The sequence below is a fragment of the Aotus nancymaae genome, unplaced genomic scaffold (assembly GCF_030222135.1).
Source record: "Aotus nancymaae isolate 86718 unplaced genomic scaffold, 86718_ANA_hifiasm-v0.15.2.pri h1tg000011l, whole genome shotgun sequence".
Classification (NCBI taxonomy): Eukaryota; Metazoa; Chordata; class Mammalia; order Primates; family Aotidae; genus Aotus; species Aotus nancymaae.
Genome location: NW_026988422.1, coordinates 61,899,755 through 61,920,020, shown reverse-complemented (window position 1 = coordinate 61,920,020; position 20,266 = coordinate 61,899,755). Strand labels below are relative to the sequence as shown.

The 20,266-nt window shown below is 46.8% G+C and overlaps 1 protein-coding gene across 27 annotated transcripts in view; it reads right to left on the bottom strand.

Annotated features, from left to right (window-relative positions):
• The window catches only part of NRXN3 (neurexin 3), a 1,680,301-nt gene that overhangs the window by 1,598,323 nt on the left and 61,712 nt on the right, over positions 1-20,266 (bottom strand). For all 27 annotated transcript variants that reach the window (XM_064375089.1, XM_064375093.1, XM_012476808.3 and 24 more), the window contains exon 2: positions 11,249-12,658. In XM_064375089.1, the coding sequence (XP_064231159.1) occupies positions 11,249-11,957 (709 nt within the window). In that variant the 5' untranslated portion in view covers positions 11,958-12,658. The remainder of the gene's footprint in view (positions 1-11,248; positions 12,659-20,266) is intronic.

Sequence of the window (20,266 nt, the reverse complement as noted above, 5' to 3'; positions counted from 1 at the left end):
GGGTGCAGAAGAGAATTTTTTCTTGGCAGGTTTCCAGTCTATGCCAATGTGGGAGCAAGATCTTCCAGCCCTGCCTAAGCCCTTTCCCTGGGAGACTTCGGCCCAACGGTGCCAAAAACATGAGATACCCAGAGCAACCTGGCAGAGTAAAAAGCATTTTTGGATAGGGAATATGCTTCCAAGGCCTGTCTCCAGGAGCGGCTACTCAACACTGCTTCCTGTCATGTCCTTATATAAAAAGAAGAAAAAAAATACTGCTAGGCTTTTTAGCGAAATCTTCATTTTTGTTGATGTCTGACCCTGGCAACCAGGATGGGCTTGTTAGGCAAGTCTAATCCAATCCCCTTTTCATCTATTCCATAACTTCCCATCTTTGTGTGTGTGAGTGTGTGTGTGTGTGTGTGTGTGTGACAGAGTCTAACTCTGTCGCCAGACTGGAGTGCAGTGACTCAATCTCAGCTTACTGCAATCTCTGCCTTCCAGGTTCAAGCGATTCTCCTGCTTTAGCCTCCCAAGTAGCTGGGATTACAGGCGCATGCCACCATGCCCAGCTAATTTTTACATTTTCAACAGAGACAAGGTTTCACAATGTTAGCCAGGATGGTCTCGAACTCCTAACCTCGTGATCCACCCACCTCGGCCTCCCAAAGTGCTAGGATTACAGGTGTGAGCCACCACGCCCAGCCCCCATCTTATTGCAGAGAAATTCAGGATTTCCAGGAAGCTCCTCGGAAATTCAGAGATGCTTAAAATCCTAGTTGGGTATGGGAGAAGATGATACATCACAGGGGAATAAAATGAGGCACCGACAAAAGAAACAGAGATTGGGCTAACCACGAATCTTTCACAGTGCAAGCTCCCCAGGGGCAAAATGACTGGAGTCTGAGTCACCTGCTTACATCAAATCTGTTCCCACATCAAGGACTTCCACATTGTTTAAGATTAATCACAAGCAGTTAATTCTAAATAACTCAGTGGTATGTGTACTGCTAGCACCATATCAGAGAATCCCTTATGAATTTTACCTTGGCACAAGGGTTAATTCCCGCAAAGCATCATTCGGAACTGTTAGGATCAACCCACCCATCTTCTTCAGCCACATGGCCCATTGCAAAGGTCAGATTACTTTAAATAGAATGAGGACCAATGAGAAAGTGGCTGGGGCTGATATAAGAAAGAGCTCCCTGATTATCAGCATTGATCGGAGATATATTAGGCTGCCTTAAAAAATACCAAGCTCACATTATTGCAGTTGGCTAGGTATTTTTGGGGGGGCATGGGTAGGCTCATTTTATATAGTGCAGAGGAGGATGAGAAATAAATAGTCAGACCCAATGACTTTTGAAGTCCCCTTTGAACTTATTATCCCATGACTTTTTTGTGTTGTTTTGGTTTTTTTGAGATGGGTCTCACTCTGTTGCCCAGGCTGGAGTACAGTGGCGTGATCTTCACTCACTACAGCCTCAACCTCCTGAGTTCAAGCAATCCTCCCACCTCAGCTTCCCAAGTGCTGGCACCACGGGCATGTGCCACCTTTCCCAGCTAATTTTTTAATTATTTGTACAGGTGATGTCTCGCTATGGTGCCCAGGCAGGCCTCGAACTCCTAGGCTCAAGCGATTCTCTAGCATCAGCCACCTAAAGTACTGAGATTGCAGGCATGAGCCACAGCTCCCGGACTCCCATGATACTTTATAATGTACCTTGGTTTCCGATGCATTACCTAGGGCAAACTCATAGCTAGAGAGCAATATATTATAATAAATGTGTTAGCATCCTCTAAGATGGTCACATGATCCACACTTCATCCCTCACAGACTTCTGCAATACCAGAATCCCCCCAAGTTTTAGTGTGTTTCCTTAAAACTAAGCAGGGGCTCAAAACACATCACATGATTGTACACCTCTGCCTAAACTCTAGCCTTGTCTTTTCTGACCCAGAAAGAGCAAATACACTGTGGGAGGATTTGTCTTTCAAGGATTCCACAGGTCGGAGGCTCAGTGCCCTTCAAGCCCACTCTTCTCCATTCCCTTAACCCTCAAGGCTAACTATGCAAGATACAGGGCCCCGTCTGGAAAGAAAAGAAGCCTGAGAGAATGAAGAGGGAAGAAGAAACTGAGCGTCTGTTAACCTCCCAGCCTGTCCAGCTCTTTCCCCATGATGTGGATCAGAAAGAAGTGAACTCAGCTTTGCTTTCCAGTATATCCCTCCTCACAAGTAGGGTACTCCTTTTTATCTGAAAGCAACTTATTAAGTAAATAAGCTGTACACATTCTCACACTGCAGTTTTTCTATTCTCCAGGAGTTGCAGGCAACACATTTCCAATCATACCTAGAAGAGAGATTGCAGAATTGCCTGAAATGTACTGCTTGCTAGAGTGGAGACACCAGTCCTATATTGCCAACAACGACCCACAGGACTGTTGGAACTGTGTCTTCTAAGAACTTCACATGGGCAAACAGAACAACTGCAGGAGAACCAAACTGGCAGATCAGAGGCAAAGGTGTCAGGAGAGGATCGGATGAATAGCGTCTCATCAAGAAACTTAAAGGAAAACTCCCCAGAGTCATTTTCTTAGCTACAAAGACACGTACTTAAATAAGACTCTCAGTAAAACCAAAAAGATCTTCATGCATTTCACAGCTAGAAAACTTGAGCCAGGAGCTTTACAATGCCTACAGTTCTTGTCCCTCCCTCTCTTTCATCTTTACCTTCTTTATGCCCTTGCATACCTTTGCATGGTGCACTGTTTTTCCCTCAAAGAGCCAAAGTGTTCACAATTTCTAGGACTAGATGCCAAGTAAGTTTTGTCATAGAGTGCAACTGGGTAGTTTCTCTGGATGACTATGAGGTCAGTTTGCTTTTAAAAGCTACTGGTACCAGTTCTAGGATTTAAAAGAAAGAAAAAAATCTTTGGAAAATACATTATTTAGGAACACTGTGGCCACAGTCAAGGTTTGAGAGCAGATACAGACAATGACACTTTAAAGGGGGGCCCCGTGTTGCTTTTAAATAGGTCACCCAAAGACATCAATTTCTGGAGAACAACAGCAATAATGACAACCCACTGGCAATGTCAGTTCCCGAATAGACCAGGGAGACAGGCCTGCAGAGCCACACTTTGTCCTTCTCCTCTGCCAGCCACAGCCTGATACCCGCAACACTGTTCCCAGTGCATCCCCCACTCCTCCTTACCTTGTGAGCCACAGCAAACTAAACCTCCCAACTTCAGCGGGGAAAAAAACCTCAGGAGGATGACTAGAGTGATCCCCCTGTCTAAATACCACCTTGTTCCTCTAAATCCACAGTAAATATTTCCGAACATTTCCTCCCTTTACCCACTGAATAGCCTAGACATCTCCTCTTCCCACCACACCTTCCCAAGTGACATTCCTATATTCCCTCCACCCTCTTGTACTCCCTGGCTCTGATTCGTTCACCTATGATGGCTATGAAGTGGAAAATGTGTCTGTGATGAATGGTCACTGGTTAGAAGAAAAAATGAAAATCACACACACACCCAGAGCAGCATTGCTGTCACCGGACAGCAACAAGTTGTGTTAACAGAGGAGGATCCACAGAGGTGGGGCCTGGAGCTGATGATAGTTGGGAGTCCTTAAGAAATTGCAAATACGAAATTAGGTGTGGGGCCTTAGGAGGGACCCGTGCAACTGAGAAGGTATGAAAGGCTTAGTTTCATGGTAAATCCACCTCTGTAATCATCTCCCCGTCTCACACTTACAAAGGAAAAGACAAGAAGAAACACAGAGAAAGTTTGGTTTTATTAGGTGTGGGAAGAGGCAGAAGGCAGGAAAGCTAGGAAGAGTCTGACAGAGGAATCCAGGAGCTCCAACCCTCACCATCGGCCCTGAGTGAGGTAATGGGCAGTGCCTGGTACCTGGGAAACCAAAGGTAAGTCTGAAGAGGTCGTCCTGTCCAGCGAAGCTCCAGTGTGGTGCACCTGTGCTCGAACTGCCTTGGGACCCTTGGGTCCAATCCCAATCGCTTCACTAAAACCAGGGTCTAGAGGCTGGGAATTGAATACTGTACTCATATTCATTCATTTTCCTTTTCTTTCCTATTTTCTCTCTCTCTCTCTCTCTCTCTCTCTCTCTCTCTCTCTCTCTCTCTCTGGCTACGAGGAACAAGGCCCCTGGGACAGGCCAAGCTGATAGCCTCCTACACCAGGAGCTTGACATTTTGCTTATCATCTGCATCCAGGGAGGCAATGCTCCATTTCACGACAGAGACACAGGCCATTTGTGTTCATGAAGGGGGCCCACGAGCAGAGGTAAAATGCCACGTTGGGGGCCTGGGCTCTCAGGTCCCAGAGACAGCTGCCAAACAGGCAGCGCCCAAGCTTGCCCTCAAACCCTTGTACCCACAACAAGTTCAAGGTCTGGGTCTCCTCACCTCTTCAGTGGGATGCTAAGGCCTGCCCTACCTGCCTCACTGGGTGGCTGCTGAGGCCGGAACACCACATCTTTGCGGGCAGAGCCCTGAATCCGATCCCGCGTCACAAGCATTGTCAGCAGCCCCATGCTCTTGGGCAGCAGCAAATGGCAATGAAATTGGATTCTGTACACTTCCAAAATTCCCCTCCTTTTATCTCTACCACCCTTCAGACTGGGATAAAGGAAACTGGTGGAGGTACGGGTCGCTCAAAAGAAAGCATCAAATCTCCTGTGAAACCAAATTGATGTGCAATTTGTGCTCACACAGGCCAGGAGACCAACAGCCCAGAGTCAGAACTTGCTCTTTCCTGGAGTCTAGGCAGATAACTTCCTGTTTTATCTCATTTAATGCTCTCAGCAACTCCATGATGTATGATTTCTTATGATTCCTACTTCACTGAGAGTCAAGATAGCATGGTGGTTGACAGTGTAGGCTCTGAAGCCAGACTGCCTAGATACAAACCACAGCTCTGTCTCTTAATACCTGCCCAATCTTGGCCAAGTTATTTAACCTCTTGCCCCTCAGTTTCCTTACCCAAAAGAAGTGAGAATAATAATAGCATGTCAAGAGTGGTTGCAAGGGTTTCAAGAGCTAGTGTGTGCAGAGCACCTCAGACAGTGTGGGCCTAGAGCAAGTGCCCTCTGGTTATTAGCTATTATTATTACTAAAGAAGATACTGAAGCTTCATAAATCTTCTCCAGAGCCATACGACATGTAAGTAGACAAGCCCAAATTTAAGTCCAAATTATTTTCCCTCCAGCAGCCATACTCTGAAGCACTATGCTAAACGTGGTTTAAGCTCCAAAGTTCTCAGTTCCTCAGTTTCCTCATCTGTAAAATGGAGCTAATGATATTGACCTCATACGAGTCTGGTAAGGATTAGATGAGCCAATGAATATAAAAAGCACCTAGAATGCCAGGTGTGTGGTGATATTTAATAAGAGCAACAGCAATCATATCATTATTATTTTGTGTAAGGAGGGCACTTGACCTTCAGTGCCCTGCCCTAAAGCCTCCCTTACTCCAGCTCCACCTCTGGGGCCTCATGTGATGGACCTACATTGTGGAGCCAGTGACTACAAGTAAAGGGGGCAACGTTAGTCCCATCCCCCAAGTACAGCCTGCAACCCTCCACCCCACCTCATCTGCCCTGTGAAGGAGAGGACCCAGCTGAAGGACAGCTGCCCCAGAAACTGGAAATCATCTTTCTGGAGCAGCCTGCAAAGGGAGATGGGGTCTTGAAAATAATTAGCCCCCAGCATTGGGCCTGTGGTATCTCATTACCAAATGCAAATGCAAGTTCACGTGCTACTCTGAGGCTCCTGGCAAAACGCCTGCCTGACCCTCAGCCTTGCTGAATTTGGACCAAAGCATTATCCAACGCCCACCCTCTTTGCAGCCTGCAGCTGGTGTGCAGTTTCTGCAAAAGGAGAAGGCTGCTTTCACCTCATTGAAGCGGGAACATGGAAAAAGGGTCTTATTTCTTTAAAGGAGGCAGAGATGTTAGGGGAGGGGGGAGATTTTAAAAAATTGCTTTTCCCTCAGCAGTTAAAAGAGGGATAATTGAAGCAAGTGGCAGGCGGCTGCTCCGCCATTTAGCATACAGTATACCCAGGAAATCTCACTTGGTAATCAGGAAAGAAGGAGGAAAAAGGAGCAATCAGACCCCTATTCAGGCTCCACTTAGTGACAGCCCCTGCTGGCTGGGCTGGTGGAGTCAGGCTGGTCTGAATGCTGGGTGGGGAATCAAGTCTCAGAAGCAGCAGACCCCCTTTGTGTACATTTTAAGGCCTTGCTTCTGTTCTCTCCTCTCCAAAACAGGGAAGACTTGGAAAGGAGCAGTCCTTTACTCTCCGGTTATGCGCCACTCTCTGCCGTTCACTGCCCCTTCCCAAGTCCAGTCAGAGTTAACACAGATTAGGAACAATGCCATGTTATAATTCAAGCAGCACGTGCACTGTGGTGAGGGAAGGGAAATGACCGGGTTGTCACACAAGTGCCTGAAACAGAAGGATCCAACCGAGGCAACCACTGGTCCCTTCACTACAGTATCTGATATCTCTGGATCTCAGTAACTGCTCAGGGATAAGCAGCCTCTTCTTGGTATATGCCATTCCATCCTAGTCCTGGCTTTGAGAGATGGGGCAAGAGTCATACAATTTTCAAAAAAAAAAAAAAGTAATTGAAATTCACTTTCAGGAAGGCATGCGAAGGCCACACAGTGGTGTTGAGCCATCGATCAGACTGACCTGAGTAGGATCTGAGCTTCAGACGGTGGGAGGGAGGGGGACAGTCACTACAGAACACGGTCCAGAAGCTGAGCTGGGGACCACACAACTGCATGCTTATAACAAGGCGGTGGTCTCTATTACCAACAACCACCACAACACTTCACTAGAGGAGCCCAACCTCTAGAAACATAACGGCTAAGACTCAAGACAAACTGCTTCTGGTCTGGGCACCCACCCAAGTCCGTAAGAGAAGACAGAAGACAAGGAATCAACTTAATCTTTGCCAGTAGACTAGAACCTTATGCCTCTCAACTGAATCAACGTAAAATGTGATGGCGTGAGTGATCTGTAACATAGATCGATTTGGGAGTAGCGATCTACCTATGAAAGCTTCTACATTGTTCCCTTGCTCCACCCAACCTGCCACAGGCTGACTTCATGCTAAATGAACTCTTCAGAGACACTAGGACTGAAATTTATACACCTTGGCAGCGAATCAATTGTTCACAACCATAAGGTTGTGTGAGTAATTCAATACATGCACATTCATAACCAAGAATGTCTTAAAAATAAACAAGTTTAAACTCATTTCAAGGTACTGACAAACTCTCAATGACCCATGAGGGAACTGATCTCTAGAGGGAGCTGAGGAAACCTCTTCATTAGCCACTGAGTTTCAAGGCTGCCCATAACGGGACAGGCTGAGCTAAACAAAAAGCCGGATGAAAATGCATGCCACAGCTCCACTATGTTCCAAAGCAGATACGCATAATTTTAAAATCACCACCGAAAAAGCAAGACTCAATGTCAACATGAACAAATCTGGTTTACCACCAAAGCATTTTATTTATAGACATAACACCCAGATGTAAAAATCTGGGACTGCTTCTCTGTCCATCACGCCCCACAATGTTCAATGTGACCATTATTTAGCTTGGGATCCTTGGAATAAAGTTCTCCCAAGTAAGCTGTGTGGAATTCAGTCTGCAGCCAGAGCTAATAGCCTTTCACCAAATGAAAGAGAAGATACTTTGTCTATTACCTCATCCCCATAAGTCCAAACTCTCCCAAAGCAACTATCTCCTGTGTCTTCTGGGTCTTACCTAGGGAATATACCCAAGGGGGCATCAAAATAGCCCAAAGCACATAAAAGAGATGGCCTATCTGCACATTCTTCCTGGAGCACAGCATGATGACATTTTGGAGGCATCAAGGCATGGAGACCCAGATAGGCCAAAAAAACAGCAACACCGCAGGTGGGCTAGGAGCTAATGGACCACAGAGAGCGCCTCCAATGGCCCAACCACATCCATCTGAAGCCGCAGAAGCCCTCGCAGCTCTCCCTGCTCTTTGAACCGCCAAAGCATAAAGTACAAAACGGACCTTCCAGGCCTGGTGCAAGGCCTCACACAACCAAATAGCAGGGCCTATCCTGCAAACGGAGACAAGGTGCTTGGTGCACATTCTGCCTGCTGGGAATAAGCCCCCTGGATTCCGTTCTGTGACATGGACAATTTAGCAGGGGTGGGGTGGGGAGAATGGGTACATTCTCTCTACCCGCTTCACCACAATATCTTTGGAAACATGGGCAGACATTATCCTGTTTTGTGCAGATCTGTTTGACACTTAGCAGCTGCTGTGGTTTCCTTTCCCGTTACATTCTACAGGTAAGTTTTTCCTGCTTACTTTCTAAAAATTAACTAGGTGTGGAGGCAACGGTGATTTTCTAATAGTCTGTGATGCATTTTTGTGATTGATTAGACATGATGACAATTACCAGGATCGACAGGCTCCAAGTAATCAACAGTAGATTCTGTCACCTCCCTGAACATCCTCTCTCACCTCAACCTTTGCATTGCTCTGTTCCAAGCCAGCCAAGTGTTACTGTTATGGCAGTTTATTTACTCTATTTGTGTATCAGGAGAATAAATGAGTTAGGCTGCATGTTTGCCTTCTACAGATAGAGGCATCAATCCATAGCCAGCAGATGATCTGAACCTTGTAGGGAAAAAAAACGATTATTAAAATATACATATTGCATTTAGCTATTAAAAACCAACGGCACGCAATCTGCTCTGAAGAAATTCCACTGGGAACTGGAACACACACAAAATATAAAAAGAAAAAGAAGAGAAAAGCAAATTGTATACATATACAGTATAGAGATTTTTTTTTTCTGCAGAAAAGTGCTGATCCAAACCTGCCCCAAGGAAATGAGTTCTTTTTAAACACAAAAACGCAATCAGGGATAATCAGCAACTTAACAACACACTTGCAAACACCCTGGTCCCTAGAAAGGAAGAATGCCAGCTTTCAATGCAAGTTTTGAGAACAGAACAGATCCTTTGGGCGAATGAGAAAACAAGTGATCATGTCAGCGTCTTGAGGCAGAACTTTCTCCAAAGCCAAGAAGCTCTGGAACAGCAGTCAGCTCCAGAAGGCACCTGCTTGTGAGAAGCACTTCAATAACCACATTCCCAAAATGGTTCGTAGACTGGGGTTGCCTCCTCCCCACCCCTTCTCCCAGTGGGTTCGGTGGAGGAAAAACAGGAGCCAAATAAGGACAATATATATGCCTGGCATCTCCATCTCTGACAGCCCATCTGCAGGAAGGGAGATAGATGTAATGCCCAACTTATTATAAGAAGTGGACACTCAGGCAGCTCCTGCAATACCCCCTGCATGACAAGACCTCCAATGTGTTCTGGTCTCCAGCAGGTACCACCTGGGAAATAAATTTTAATTTTTTAAATATTCTTAAATAGCCACTGGTAGCTAAAGTTCACATCAAGGACAACCTGCTTTAGGGGTTGGGATGTTTTGGAAACACTTAAGGAACACCTGCAGTTTTTAATTACAAATCCCAAGGTAGCGGGGCCTTACCTGAATGAAGAAATCTTGGGAGTCGGTGGCAAGGCAGTCACCTGGCCACACCCACCTGCACCACCCACCTGGCACCAGCCACCTGGCCTCGCTTCATCTTGTACTAGTTGGTTCTTAACCTTGATTGCACATTGGAATTATGTGGAGAGCTTTAAAAATGTACAGATGCTTGGATCCCATGCCAAGAGATTCTGATTTAATTAGCCTGGGATGTGGTCTGGAGTTTAAATTCCCCCAAGATGATCCTAATGTGCAGCTAAGTTGAAAACCACTGTTCTGCCCTATACCTTGCACCACTTCCACGAAGAGACCAGTAGCGGATGGCAACATAAAACCCATGTAGGAGAATCCAGGGCTTAACCCAAATGGTAGGAGGAAATGTGGCTTCCTTGCCTCCTGTCATCCTCATCTCTCAACATACATACCTGCATGGCCATTCTCACTTTCTCACTTCAGCAGTTTCTCCTACCCAAATCTAAGCTGTGAGTGAGTCCAGGAATTTGGATTTTAAGTATTTGTCAAATTAAAGTCTGAGCCACTTCTCTTAAATCTAATCCCAAACAGTCAGGATTTGGTGAACAAGGAAGGGCAGCCTAAGCCTCTGGGCCTCCCTGCTTCTCCCTGGGAAGTCACAGCTGAACCTGGGAGGTTCTCCAGGCTATGTTATATACTCTCAACTCCCTTGGAGGGTTGGCTGAGCAAGGCTACAGTCAATTCCTGTGCCTCTCTGCAATGTTCTCAGTACATGGAGAGGATGGGAAAGGGAACCACCTCTAAAGAGGTACCTCATGTGAGAAATCCTCACTACCAAAACAAAGAGGCAAGAAGGGCCTGGCCCAGGTGCCTCGTCCACCTTCTAGATGCCTCCCAGAGGGTTGGGAGGTGCGGTGGGCCACAAAAGAAGAACTGAGTTCATTTTTCTTTACACAGGCATTCTTTATGCTAGGGATGATGAAGAGGAAGCAATGGGGAGTTCCCCAACTATCCTTTAGGGTCCAAGCCTCAAGGGGTCAGAGGGACACAGGTAAAAATTTACCAATTTTTTTCTTTTTTGAGATGGAGCCTCACTATGTCATCCAGGCTGGAGAGCAGTGGTGCAATCTCAGCTCACTGCAACCTGTACCTCCCAGGTTAAAGCGATTCTCCTGCCTCAACCTCTGAATAGCTGGGACTACAGGCATGTGCCACCACACCTGGGTAATTTTTGTATTTTTACTACAGACAGAGTTTCACCAGGTTGGCCAGGCTGGTCTCTAAGTCCTGACCTCAAGTGATCCGCCCGCCTCGGCCTCCCAAAATGCTAGACTTACAGGCATGAGCCACCATACCCACTGAAATTTGCTAATTTCTATCTGTTTTCTTGCCCTGGGTTGACCATGATAAACGGTGCTGCAGTGGGAAGGGCCAAGCTGGGGCAGACCCTGCAGCCTACTTGATCTAATCCTCTTAGTAGAGTACAGAGCCCAGGGTTCAGGAGCCGGGATTCTCCTCCTGCTGAGATCTGACAGATTCTCCATTGAGAGTAGGCAAAGGATTTCTACTGCCTCCCTCGGGCAAGGGACCCAGTGATCTAACACGCAACTAAGATGCGCACCCATATAGAGCTGGTTTCTTTCAGAAGCCCCAGCCTCAGCCATCCCATGGATGGGTCTCTAGCAACAGAAGGAGAAGGTCTTACCTTCTGAGCAGAGCTTGCCACCGTAGCCAGTGGTAGAACAGTCACAGGTGGGGTGGCCGTCCAGGAGAAAGCAGATCCCACCATTTTCACAGGGACGCTCACCACAGGGTCCCTCAGCATCCAACTGGACACCCTGGCTCCCCAGAAGCCGAGGCTCTGAGTTTCCATACTTGAGATCCAGAATTAATCCCTTGAAGCCGGGCATGGCCTGTACTCCATCCAGGGTCAGGGCAGAAGGTCGTATGTCAGCAGGGACTCCACCCAGGAACAAGTCACTGACCACATCCATGTAGGGCCGCTGGGGCTGCAGCTCCCCAGCCTGGCCCTCTCCATCAAGCATCAGCACCGTGCGCAGGCGGTCGCGGCTCACCATGAGGAAATGCCAACTGCTGTCGTTCACCTGCTTGTTGGACAGCACAGCAGTCTCGGCACAGTCCATGCTGAAGCGGAGCTGAATGCGGCCATCCACCAGGGAGAGGCATAGGAAGTCGCAGACGCCGCCATCATCCAGGTAGAGGAGCAGCCCCGTGGAAACATTGGTCTTGAACTGGAAACTCAGGTCACCACGCGTGCTGGCATCCCAGCGGAGATAGCGGGCCCACTGGTTGGGGAGGCCCATGAACTCGAGGCCCAGGCAGAGCCCCAACAGGGACCCCAGCAGGATGCTGACCTTCAGGGTGAAGAAAACCGAGTGGAGTGTGAAGCTCATTGTGGCTGCTGGGACAGAGCCCAGAGGAGCAGACAGGCCAGGGAACAGCCCAGAGAGGCTCTCTTCCTTTGGTAATGGAAGTGGGAATGGAAGACAAGGCAGAGATGGGGGGACAGAAAGCACACAGGAGGAAGGCAGCACACACAGATCCTGAGATGGTGAACAGGGAGGAAAGTGCACAAGAGAGTCCCAGAGGGGCGCACGAGCAAGAAATTGAACAAAGAGGCAGTGGAAAAAGACGGGACCAGAAGAAGAGGAGGAAAATCAGGTGGGGAAGTGAGGGGCCGGAGTGAAGAGGAAAGTGTCTTTCTCCAAGAAAAGATCTCAGCTATCCATGTGGATCCGGAGGCCTTGATTCAAGGAGGAGAAGGTGCAGGAGAGTGGGAAGACGCCTTCAGCGATGCACTCCTCCCAGCAGACCCCCAAATGCCCTAGCCAGGGAGGCCAGGGACAGGGCCGGGGCGCTGTGATGGAGGAGGAGTGAGTGGTGAGGTGAGCCAGGTGACAGGTAGAAACAGGCCAAGGACCAGTCCCAAAGTTCTACCTCCTAGCAGTGGCAGGCTGTGAGGAGGGGGACAGCTAGAAGCCCAATGCTCAGACAGAGCAGGGCCCAGGGCAGAGCGCAAGCAGACTCAGGCTTCATGGTGCGGCCAGAGGCAGTGCTGCCCATAACTTGCCTCCCAGGACTCCAGAGAAAAGACCTGTGGGAAGAAGGGGAGGGAGAAGGAGAGGAAGATTAGGGCCATATATTAGGAAAACATTGCATCCTATTTCACAAGTATTGATGGAATGCTGACTGTGAGCCAAGCTATTCTAGTGATTGCTACAGTGCTTAGTGCTTCAAACAGGAGGGAAGCCCCGGGTTCTTCCAGAGCCACACTACAGGACCTGAGCCCAGGTCCTAATGATGCACTCAGGTTTTCCATATGTAAAAGTAAAAATAATAAAAGTCCCCAAAGCCATGTCAGCATTATTATAATATTCACATCACAAGGTCACATGGCCAAAATGCATTTTTAAGATGTGTTAACATTTTATATACTCAAATACCCACACCTAATTTTTACTTATTTACCTATTAAAAGCATGCAAATGACATTAATTTTTTTTTCTAGATTTTTCCTTTTCAATTTGACAACTCACTATAGGAAGCCTAAGGCAAATTGCTACCCCTAAATTTGTAAAAGAAATGTTTATAAAAATCCGTGAAAATAAACTGGAAGGTGAGTAATGAGTAAAATAACCCTTCTCTCTTACTGAATATCCAGAGAGGAGGATTATTTCACTCTGCCTCAAAAAAAAAAAAAAGGCTGAGTTTGAATCCTAGCTCCTGTATGCGGCACTATGAGAAAATTTCTTAACCTATTTGAGCTTCTATTTCCTCATCTGTAAAGTAGAGAAAATATTAGCCTCTTCTCAAGATTGAGGAGAGGAATAAATGAAATCAGGAATAGGAAGATCCTAGCATGAGGCTTTTTTTTTTTTTTTTTTTGAGACGGAGCGTTGCACTGGCACAGGCTGGGGTGCAATGGCGCTATCTCAGCTCACTGCAACCTCTGCCTTCCGGGTTCAAGCAATTCTCCTGCCTCAGCCTCCCAAGTAGCTGGGATTACAGGCACCCACCTGGATAGTTTTTTTGTATTTTTAATAGAGATGAGGTTTCACCATGTTGGCCAGGCTAGTCTGGAACTCCTGACCTCATGATCAGCTCACCTCATCCTTCCAAAGTGTTGGGATTACAGGCATAAGCCACGGCACTTGCCAATTTTGTTTTCCTTTGGAGACAGGGTCTCACTCTGTTGCCCAGGCTAGAGTGCAGTGGCACGAGCTCAGCTCACTGCAACCTCCACCTCTTGGGTTCAAGCAATTCTCCTGCCTCAGCCTCCCAAGTAGCTGGGATTACAGACATATGCCACCACGCACAGCTAATTTTTGTATTTTTAGTATAGATGGAGTTTCATCATATTGCCCAGGCTGGTCTCAAACTTCTGACCTCAGGCGATCTGCCTGCCTAGGCCTCCCAAAGTGCCTTCAGCGATGCACTCCTCCCCACGGACCCCCAAATGCCCCAGCTGGAGATTACAGGCGTAAGCCACTGCCACCGGCCACATGAGGCTTTATACATAGTAGATGACCAACACATCCTAGGTTTCTTTCTTTATTTCTGAAGTCAGAAGGGATAGGAGGAGGGGTTGTTAGTGTATGTCTGTGTATGTGTGGATGTATGTATAGCTGTAGAGTGAGCAATGTGTGAAAACAAAAATACTAAAAAAGATGACGAAAACTGCAGAATGGATGACAACCAAATAGTTAAGAAATGCCTAGAGTGACAGTGGATAGCTCTGAATGACCTAGAGTATATTATGTGTATTTTCTGATGGTTAGAAACAGTTAGAAATGCACCAGCATGCAATCTGGTTTCTGAGGCAGACTCTGGCCCACCTAACCAACTTCTCTGTTCAGATCAAACAGCAAGCGTGACTTCTAGGAGCTGTGCAGGTTGCCACTCATTACCTGGCACATCTGATAATTCACCACGGTCTCCATCAGAACATTACTATCCACTGTTTTTATGATAACCACATCAGCAAAGCTAGTTATTACCCCTTCTTTGAAGAGGAAGCTGCTGTTCCCTAACCGGGAACAAACACCTATTCCCAATGAACAAACAAACCCAACGAACAAGAGCTGATTAAATCCATCCTAAGGAAAGCCTTTGTTCTATAAAAGGCTTTGTCCAAGCAATGTTCCCTAAAGTGTGGCACAGGTGCTATGCCAAACTTCTATAGACTCTGACAGGGAAGGTACCAGGTTCAAGAGGAAGAAGAAGTATCCCAGAGCCAGCCAGTGAGACATGAGGTTTTATTGGGAGCTTAAATCCAGAGGAGAGAGTCCAGTGGCGGTGATCTGGGTAGGAGAGCTTCAACTGCTTGCAAAAAGTGTGCAGTTTATACAGCATATTTACTTAGCATCCTCCCCCGAACAGTCCCTGCCTGGCAACCTTCACTTACCCTAAAACAAAGGGCCTTGATTCCCTGTATAACCCACATTCCATGGGACTGGCCAGGGGCTCATATGTTCCTGATAGAAAAGGGACAAATCTCTGGTTTGGCCACTCCCAGATTCCCTAGTTAGGGACACACGTTCAAGTGCATCTGCCACGCAGGGTCATTCTCAGGGTATGCCCAAGTTATTTTTATCAAGTCCTTTTACCATACACGCAGGCACCCCAGTGATTCAAGAGATGCTCAGCTGAGACATGGACGCAGGAGTGTGTTGGTGCCAACTCACACAGGCCTGTGAGAGCCAACTGCTAAAGTTTCAAAAACTTTAACCTGGTTGGCATGGCTTTGGTAGCATGAAATCAACAGGCAGGGAGTATTGACACCCCAGAAAAAGGCAAACACCACAAAGAGTCTTGGAGAAGGTGAGATTTAAAAACAGACTTGAGGCCACGCCCAGTGGCTTACACCTGTAATTGCAGCTCTTTGGGAGACCGAGGCGGGTGGATCACCTGAAGTCAGTTCAAGACCAGCCTGGACAACATGGCAAAACCCTGTCGCTACTAAAAATCAAAAATTAGCTGTGGTGGCAGGCACCTGTAATCCCAGCTACTTAGGAGGCTGAGGCAGGGAGAACTGCTGGAACCTTGGAGGCACAGTTTACAGTGAGCCAAGATCGTGCCACTGCTGGGCAACAGAGCAAGACTCCATCTCAAAAAAAAAAAAAGAACAGGCTTGGGGCCAGGTGCGGTGGTTCACACCTGTAATCCCAGCACTTTGGGAGGCTGAGGCGGGTGGATCACAAGGTCAGGAGTTCAAGACCAGCCTGGCCAATATGGTGAAACCCCATCTCTACTAAAAATACAAAAATTAGCTGGGCATGGTGGCATGTGCCTGTTGTCCCAGCTATTCAGGAGGCAGAGACAGAGGAATCACTAGAACCTGGGAGGTGGAGGTTGCAGTCAGCCAAGACTGCACCACTGTACTCCAATGTGGGTGCTGGAGTGCAGAGAAAGAAAAGAAAAGAAGAAAATAAAAGAGAAAAGAGAGAGAAAGAAAGAAAAGAGAGAGAGAAAGCAAGGAAAGCAAGAAAGAAAGAAAGAAGAAAGGAAGGAGGGAGGGAGGAAGGAAACTTGAAAGAGGGTGAGGGAATCAGCCATCTAAGTATCTGGGAAGAATATTCTAGGAGTAAAAGCCAATGCAAAAGAACGGAGGCTGGAGCAAACTGAAATATTTGAAGAAGAGCAGGAGGTGGGTGCTGTTGCAGTGGAGTGAGTGGAAGACATGAAGCCAGACGTGGATGACAGGAGACCAGGGCATGAAATGTGACACAATTTCTAAGAATATGATCCTTGTATGAGGTAAGGTATGCCAACCGAGTTAAAGGGCCACATCTCAAGGAAAAGAGAAAACCCTTCCATTCAACTGTTTACTGGGCTCCAATTCATTCCAGGCACTATTGGATCAAAGCAGAATAAAGACACCAATCTCACCCTCCAGGGCGTCACAAACTAGAGGGGGACAAGTTTACTTCAGAGACAGTAAAGCACGGCAATTAAGAGCCCAGGCTCTGGAACCAGACTGCTTATGGGGGGGCTCTCTGGAGGCAGTGGCTGCTTCAGCACAGCACCTGCCACAGGGCCTGGTCATGGTGCTGGAGTTTGGGAGGCACTGTAGACAGAATGAACAGTAAAGCAGAAGCAGAGCATTCCTGTGGATTATTTGACTTCTGTTCCATGCGGTGGCCTCCAGACAACCCCACTTTACACAAAGACAGCCATCCTGAGCCCCCACGCCTCTCTGGATGCTAACCTCACATGACCTTGATGAGCAAAGCAGCACACGCTTAGTGACCTGAGGAAACACATGAATGAAAAACCATGCTGCCCAGAAATGTTCCCTTGCGAGGAAAGATCATGGGCACTGACCTCACCTGCTTTGTGGGGGCTACACACCTCTTCCAGGCTGAGCCTCCCATTCATTCAGTCCCTCATCCTTCCCCCGCAGCCCAGACCACCCCTGGAGATACCACCGTTCCCTGCCTTGCCTCATGGGGACTGGAAAAGGCTGACTGGGGAAACCCAAGCTTTCTTTCCCACAGGCAGAATCCAGTTTCAGAAGCAGTAACATCAGAATGTAGACTTAACCCTCTATGGTCTACCCATATTCTTTCCTAAAGCCCTTTCATTTTTTTCTTGGTTTTGGACATTCCTGCAGCCTCTGGGAAATTGCCAAAATGGCCAAAAGCTAGAAATGCCCTTACATTATATATCACAGGCCTCCAACTGCTGCCACAGTTTATCCTCCAGCCTTCTTTAGCCCTCTGGTGGGGCATGCCAAGCTCAAGAAATGGGAAAACAGGAGCCAGGGAGCCCTCTTCACCTGGCCAGATGACTGCTACCCTCTACTGAGCCACAGGCAAACGCAGGCAGCCATGCATACAGGTGGTTTCCAGGCAGGGACCAGGCTGGTGCAGAAGCTCAGAACACTTGTCTGTTGTGTGGGAATCAAGTGAGAGAGGGAAAGTGAGTGACATTATCTAATTGCCAGCTAATTTACATAATTATCGAACGGCACACTTTTTATGTAGGGTTAACATCTTTGCAAATGTCTCATAAGCCGGCTGCTTAGGAGGCGGCAGGGCGGTGCGGTGGGGGGCTCACACAACTCTGACATGTGGACTATTTGCCACAAGCGTGGCTCAGAAGATCTGGCTGCCATTTGCCCTCCCCACCCCTCCTTCCAATTCCATTGCTTCCTTTTCCAACTGCCTGGAGCTTTAGCTGAGCTTGAGACAGACTCAAGAAAGGAAGTCACACTGTGTCTAGAAGTGGGTTTGATTTAGGAAGTCATGATCATGACCGTCCTTGTACCCAGCCCTTGCAGGCATGCCACAGTCCCCAGGCGGGGCTTACCAGTTTTTCTTCTGGAAGCTTCTCATGACCTGCCCTCACCAGGACTGGAAAATCTCTCCAATGGCTGTTGGTTTTGCCCCGTGTTCACTGCACCCCTCACCCCACTTCGCAGGTAAATGATTTTCACCACCAATCTTGCTCTGCGTCATTCAGGTGAGGGTCATCCCAATCCCATATCATATGATCCAGTTTAGTCAACTGGGACATTCCAATCTCCTGGCCACAATAATTAGTTTCAAGATGGGTCTCTCTCCCAAACTTGAAGTTGAATTTGAGTTAATGCAGGCAGTGAGGGAGGTTAAGGCATTAATTCTCTCAAAGATATAAAAGTAGTTCAGGGTAGTGAGAAAGAACAAGGGCTTTGGAGGCAGGCAGAGTTAGATTTAAACCTGGACTCTCATTCCTACAGCTACTGAACCTTGGGCAATTCTCTTGAGTCTTTGTTCATCAAAAAAAAAAAAAAAAAAAAGGGAATAATACCTATCTCATAGGGCAGTTTTGAACTTTATTAAATTTAAAAATCTATAGGAATGTAACTACTTTTGGAAAATGATGCTGGCAGTATCTACTAAAGCTGAACATTTTTACACCAGGACTCCGCAATTATTCTTTTAGGTATATACCAACAGAAATGCTTACAAATGTCCAACTGAAAAGATGCGTGAGAATGTTCATGGCAGCACTATTCATAAGAACCAAAGCCTAGAAAATCACCCGATGTCTATCTGCAGTGGAGTGGATAAATTGTAGTCTATTTGTGCAAAATACTATACAGCTTTGGGAATGATTGCTCTTCATCGCCAGACAGAAGTATGGATGAATCTCACACACGTAACACTGAGCAAAGTAAGACACAGAAGAACACAGACTGTATGTGCTTCATTTATATAAAGCATACAAAGAGGCAAAATTATGTATTCTATGCTGTTAAATGTTAGAATAGTGGTTAACAACTAGAAGAAGGCAAAGGGGTAAAGGAATCCTGTTTCTTGATCTGGGTGAGGCTGCGCAGTGTGTTCAGTTGTGAAAACGCAACAAGGAAGCTGTATACTTACGATGTGTGTGCTTTCTATATGTATGCTATATTTCAGTAAAAGCAACTTAATGCACTTCCTGATACATACACGTTAATCTGTTATTTTTGTTATGTCACTTGAAGAAAGGTTTTAAAGAAAATTATTACTAGTTCCTGTTTTTTGTTTGTTTGTTTTTACCTCCTTCTTACAGTTCCCCAAGCCAAACCCAACCTCTCTTCTACAAAACTAGGGGCAAATATCCACCATCCTTTGCAATAGGGAGCTCACTGTCCTCTCTTCCCAGCCTACTCTGTACCCTAAATTTGGCCATGTCTAGGAACACCACCCTTCTTGCACCTTCTTCTTTTCCTGAAATCTGCGAAGCTGTTCCCAGTCTCAGTCACCAAGTTTAGACCACCCTGAGTTCATCATCCTTGCGCTTTAGGAAAAAGAAGGGGAAACAGCCTCCAAGGACCTTAATTCCGTTCTATCAAATGGACACACAGAAAATAGCATTTGAAGTTTATATTGTGCTAAAGGGAGACAGAGATGGGGAGACACAGGAAGAGACCTTTTTTTTTTTTTTTTTTGAGACAGAGTTTCGCGCTTGTTACCCAGGCTGGAGTGCAATGGCGCGATCTCGGCTCACCACAACCTCCGCCTCCTGGGTTCAGGCAACTCTCCTGCCTCAGCCTCCTGAGTAGCTGGGATTACAGGCACGCGCCACCATGCCCAGCTAATTTTTTGAATTTTTAGTAGAGACGGGGTTTCACCATGTTGACCAGGATGGTCTCGATCTCTTGACCTCGTGATCCACCTGCCTCTGCCTCCCAAAGTGCTGGGATTACTAGCGTGAGCCACCGCGCCCGGCCCGAGACTTTTTTTTAACCTTGAACTATGACACTTTTTTATTTTTACACTAAAAACTAAGTTTTTCACAAGAACTAAGAAGTCATGTCAGGCTAACCTAAATTCCTTTTCTGTCAAGAATACTGATCTGTTGCAGTAGAAATACACAGGAGTTATATATGGACTTCGGCAGATCTTCTCATGATATGAGGACTTTGAAGCGGATAGAACCAATAAGACTTGTCACTGGCTAAAGAACAGCTTTCAAAGAAGGCATGAACCCATTAGGATACAGGCTTGTGGGAAGTCAGGCCTGATTTCCTCCCTCATATTTATCAAGAGCCCCAATGAAGAGGGAGAAAGCCAAATAGTCATGTGTGTGAATGAACTGACACTGAGAAAGCCAGATGAGGCTGAAGGGACCCCAAGAGATCATGGTAGGCTAAAACTACAGCCTCTATCTATTAAGACAAAATTTAATGGAGATAATTGGAAAGTTAATATAACTAGATCCTCCAATATAAACA